This window comes from Acanthaster planci, linkage group LG03 (assembly GCF_054643075.1).
Source record: "Acanthaster planci isolate LZ-2023a linkage group LG03, COTS_SCS, whole genome shotgun sequence".
In the NCBI taxonomy this organism is placed as follows: Eukaryota; Metazoa; Echinodermata; class Asteroidea; order Valvatida; family Acanthasteridae; genus Acanthaster; species Acanthaster planci.
This window is the reverse complement of record NC_141779.1, coordinates 19,860,637-19,865,822: the sequence shown is the minus strand read 5'-3', so window position 1 is coordinate 19,865,822 and position 5,186 is coordinate 19,860,637. Positions and strand designations below refer to the sequence as shown.

Below are 5,186 nucleotides of genomic sequence, written 5' to 3'. Positions count from 1 at the left end.
CTGTACCCCCTTCCGATTAACATGCATGAAGACGAAGAACAATAACTCTCATCTAAGTTACAGCCTGCGTCTGTAAGCTGGTTGAGCTTCCCTTATTGAAGAAGGTGCGTCGAATTATGTAAAACAGTAGCAAACTAGTCTGTCTGTATGCGATGTTTCACGCTATCGGGACGTGGTACGCCGCAGGATCAGCGCATTTCTAGTGTGGAATAATCCAGAGAAATGCTTCGTCACACATTTCTTTTACTTTTGTTGTTGAGAAAGAACCGAAGGGAATACAGAAATTCTGCCCTGAAATAATTCATACTTTGAGTCCACACCTGAAACCTAATTCACGTTCTTTTAATGAAACTTTGACTTTTTCAATTTTTCTTTACCTCCAAAATGCATGAATGTTACTTAGGCCTACTTGTTTGAAATAAATGGATCACGTTTTCCAGAGTAGGCTATCATGACAATGTGATTTAACTTGTAGCCCCAAAAGAAGCGTCCGAGTAAAAATGAATGTGTTCATTCGGCACATTTATGTCTACGTTCCAGCAAATAATTATTCCAGATGGCCGAAACGAGTGTTTTAATTCTGTTTTTCTTTTTGGAGACATGACGTAATAGTCCGTCGACAATTTAATGCTATCACACGCACCACATTACGAAATGAGTCGAATTATATCCACAAAAGTTTTCATTAACAAGTAGTCTATTGTAGAGAAACGACTGTTTAATAAAAAGGAATGACTGTTTGACAATCTACATGCATACAGATTTTCTACACACCTGGCACCGCCTCTGGCTACTTTATATAAGTAACACGAATCGTAACGTATCGGTATACCGTAACAAATCAGATTGAACTTCGTCACCTGTTCATTCTGTAATTATCTGTACATTTAATACAAAAACGGTGTCTCCAAACTTTGGGCTATCGCTGTCTTATAATAATTGAACACTAATTGTAACGAATTCACCCCTATCACACACTCCCCGGATCGTTCAACATGCGTCAAGGTTTTGGGGCAATATGATAGGCTATAGGGGCCTTTGACAACTTCTCTCTGTTGGAAGTTTCCGTATCAGCAAAAGTGACCGTCGGTCTAGTGTCCTCATGTTTCGTCATCTTACGCCCAAAAGTAGTGGTCCCAACCCTGTCTTGCTCTTTTTAGTGGAAATGGCCCGTTTTCCGGTCGATTAGCTCGACAATGTCCGGCAGGTCATAGAACTCTGCGTAGTCTCTTGCCGTTTCTTGCATCGGTCTAGTGGGGCCTCGCGGGGAGCTCGTTTTCTAAAGAAGGAAAAAAGATCCATTTCTGTTGTTTTGTTTTGCAAGTGGCTGTCCAACCTATGAGTTCATTTGACAGAATGATTTCGACTTTTGAAGGAAAGACAGCTAGTTTCATCACATGTCATTTCTACTGCATATACCAAGTAGAGTGTAATTGTCCTAGTTTCCTACCCACCTCATAATGATAACCGAGGTCAACGCCTTGCTTAATAAGATACTCAGCCACAAGTGAATGGCGGCAACGAATAGCTCGCATCAGCACTGACTCCATACCCCACTGCCAGCAGAAAGAAGAACAAACTATAAGGATTAAAAAGTGGTAGACTGAAACTGGCGATTTTATCTCTCTCTACGTGATAGAAACATAGAATTGTCTTCAACGAAGTCTTTTAAAAAACGAGCACAAAAAGACTTTTCTAGCAGTTGTTTCGAAATAAAGCTGAATAAAAAAACGTTTTAGACATATAGGTATATAGTGCTAAACGTGTGTGGGTATTGAGTAATATGTACCATGAGTACACCAATTTGTGGCATTTTTGAGTCCCTGTAACACCTGACCTGTGTAATTTGAGATGGAAATATCAAAAGTGATTCAAAATTATTTTCACATCTCTGACAGGTAATTTGCATAATTTAACCCCTGTGGGGAAACTAGAGGATGTTTTAAACTTACAAAATCATAGGCCTGTGTCACACGAAAAAAAGGACCCTACACTAGTGTGGAATGGTCCAGGTATACTAAAGGCCTATATACCGACCGGTATTTCGTTGATGTTAGCGCCCTGCTGAACAGCAAGTTGAACATTGGGGAGGTCCCCTTGTTCTACTGCAATAAGGAGCCTCTGTGAAAAAAACAACAACATGAACAACAAAAACAAAGAAAGAATACGTAAATACAACGTCTTTGTGTAAGCCAGCTAACCCTCGTAGAGTGAAGGGGCTGAGATTCAGGGGAGGGGGTTGTGTTGAGTAAACCCGTTTCTCCTATAAGTTTTCTGAAAAAAATCCAACCCAGTGCTTGGTATAGCTCCCCTTAAAAGCCTGAGGCAGGGTTGCGGGATGGTTTTTACTGTCGGTTGTGAAGTGCCGTCGATTCAGGTGGTCGTGGGCATTATTGCGTCCGCGTTTCAGATACGACACTACCATGAGATACAACGTGGACGTGTTCAAAACCCCGTTCTCGTGTTAGACGAACACGAGAACGAGGTTTCGAAAATCAACACGCGAAATTTGTTCGCGAACAAGATTCTTACTCCCCACTTTCTGGGGGTGGATGGAGAACGCCAAGAACAAAGATGGCGGTTATAGACACATACCGTAACTTAATGTTGGTTTTGTTGCGTCAAATAGAAACACTCACAATAAGGAAAATGAAACCCAGGGCAAAAGCTCATTGCTATCGGAGAGAATTTACCCTGACCATTTAATATGGATATTTGGGGATTTTATTTAATGTGAGATGGTAAATGTCATACCATCTTTTTATTTGGTGTCTACTGTAAATGGTTACGCGTTCATACATGTCGACCTACGGATGTCAAACTTCTGCTGTTCTGCACAAAGTCAAAACTCATCAGCTGTTACTCAGCAATGATATAACTTGATTAATAACGCACAATTATTGAATCTTTTAATTATTACCTCATGAATGTGACGTCTATACATGTCTTGTGCTGTTCGGTGAACACTCGATCTCAATCACGGTTGCAAGTGTGGTTCTGCTTAACGAATTCAAGCTTCTCAGCTACTTGCTTCGAGCTCTTTTCTTGCAACAGACCACCATTGGCTGGAGAAAACGATTCATCAAGCATTCAAGAATAACAGGTTCTGCAATACGCTCGACACTTCTATAGTTTAGGAAGCAATACGTCCATCAGGTAGTTACGTGTGAAATCACGAGCCTCAATATTTTCACACAACTCCTCCCTATATTATAAGCTGTTGGCACTGTATCAAACTTCTTTCTGACGCGCACAAATAGGACCGCAACTCCTCTCTGTTTATTATAGCTTGAACACATGGAGTACGAGCAAGGCCTTTTAATTCAATGGACTGGTTTTTTGGCCTACCTGTAGGTTTCTCCATTGAAATGCAAAGAGCGTAATTGATCTCTGGCCCCTCGGCCATGACAACGGTGACGCCATTGCGCGCTTTATCCAGGGTCCAGCGTATACATGTACATGCACATGTACACCCAGAAGGTACTGTAGGCCTACTTGAAGTGTAGGCACACATGCACTTTTTGAGTAGGACACTTGCAATCTTCGTAATGGTTGGCTGTTAATACGCGTCCGCTTGTCAGGAGAGATTAAAAAACGCCGTAAAACAACCCTAAAACACCAATATCAATCAACTGTCCAAACATAATCATGGCTATGGAAAACTTGGCCTGCTCCTTCTGTCTTTGTTTTGAGTTATTCTCCTTCAAGCTACGCAGTTATATTTATCAGATTCTACCTTTCATTATCATTTTAAAATATAATTTTATGATGAAAGGAAATTACGTTAAGCCGAATAGTATAACATTTTTTGACCCCCGAAAACTAGCAGCCTTTGTGCAAGTTGTGGTCAGTTATGAAACAGCACGCTTAAGTACATGTAGTAACAAACTAAACCGAGTCCCAAAACTTACAGTCGGTACAGCATACGCCCTATTATAAACACTTAAAGTGAAGAAAGATAAAAATCAAAAGCAATGATTTAACTCTAAAAAAAAAGAGTTTCATAATATTTTTCCTCAGTCTAGCAAACCCCACCGTCGTGGAAGTACACAATGACCAACTTTGTTGTAACTTTGTATGGACTTTTTTAAGAGGCAGTCACTTCTGTTCAAAAGAGAAGTGAAACAAACATTCCCAGAATTGTCACCGAAAGGTTGGGTGCGACCGGTCGATCTGCACATTTCTTCCTCCTTGATCTGCACGATCACTCCACCGCTATGCCGCGATTGGCCGATTCTGCGTAAAATCTCCAACTTAACTTCCCCTTTAGGAAGTCTTTTGACAACCGTGATTTCGACAAGAAAGAGCGCTTGGCTGATGACGAAATAATCGACGCCTCATACGGTATGACTAAGCAATCGCGAAAAGGTCGCATTAAGGAGCCCAACTTCCCGCTGCTAAAACTTCGAAATATGGGGTTCGGTAGACAGGGCAAATCTGGCTTTCATGCAAATAGTGAGAATCGATACAAGGGGGTATAAAAGAAAGAATGGGCGTAACACGTTTTGAATGCATACCCCCGGGGGGCAGTGGCGCACCCATGAGTGGCCTCATCAGGGGGCTTGATGCCAAAGAGATTTTCATTCTTAGCCTTTCTGAAAACGATAATACGGTACAGACCTACGTGTGAAACCACTAGCTTATTCCAGTCCCCCCTGTGGCGCAACTGGGGGTGGGGTGGGGTTGAGCATCACGAGCTGTTTAGGGGGTAATTTCCAGTCCATTCCTCCTCAAAAAAAAAAAAATAAATAATAATAAATCTGGGTGTGCCACTAGTTTTGGGGCATCCCCCATAGATGTGAAATCCGTGATGCTTTTTCCTGTGTTCTAGGGAACTTAAAGGTTTTCAGACTCCATTGATTGTTTTCGGCGTCATGCTAGAACCATCTCACTGGTCAATGACTCGACCATGGGGGGGGGGGTTGATTCTCTAATCTCCGTGGATCTGCTTTCATAGGCAGGGTAGGGATTTGCAATTACAAGATTTAGCAAGACTCCGCAGTTGTGATAAACATGCAAATAGAAGTCACTGCACTAGCTGTGATGTTACATTTATTGCAGAAAATGAATCAGACATGTTTAAGCTCTCATCGGAACCACCTCTTAACATGAATTCGCTGCTGGAAAGGGTCCAGGTACAGTGCGCATAATGAAACAAGCACTCCACAAAATATTACAGCACAAAG

General features: G+C 41.7%; 1 protein-coding gene across 1 annotated transcript; it reads right to left on the bottom strand.

Annotated features, from left to right (window-relative positions):
• Positions 1–321: 321 nt before the first annotated feature.
• Positions 322–3,320, bottom strand: LOC110991107 (uncharacterized). Its single transcript, XM_022256280.2, has 4 exons — positions 2,921–3,320; positions 2,038–2,121; positions 1,455–1,556; positions 322–1,279 (listed from the first exon to the last, which is right to left on the bottom strand). The coding sequence occupies exons 1-4, from the start codon at positions 2,942–2,944 to the stop codon at positions 1,157–1,159; spliced, it is 333 nt and encodes a 110-aa protein (XP_022111972.2). The 5' UTR covers positions 2,945–3,320; the 3' UTR covers positions 322–1,156.
• Positions 3,321–5,186: the final 1,866 nt, after the last annotated feature.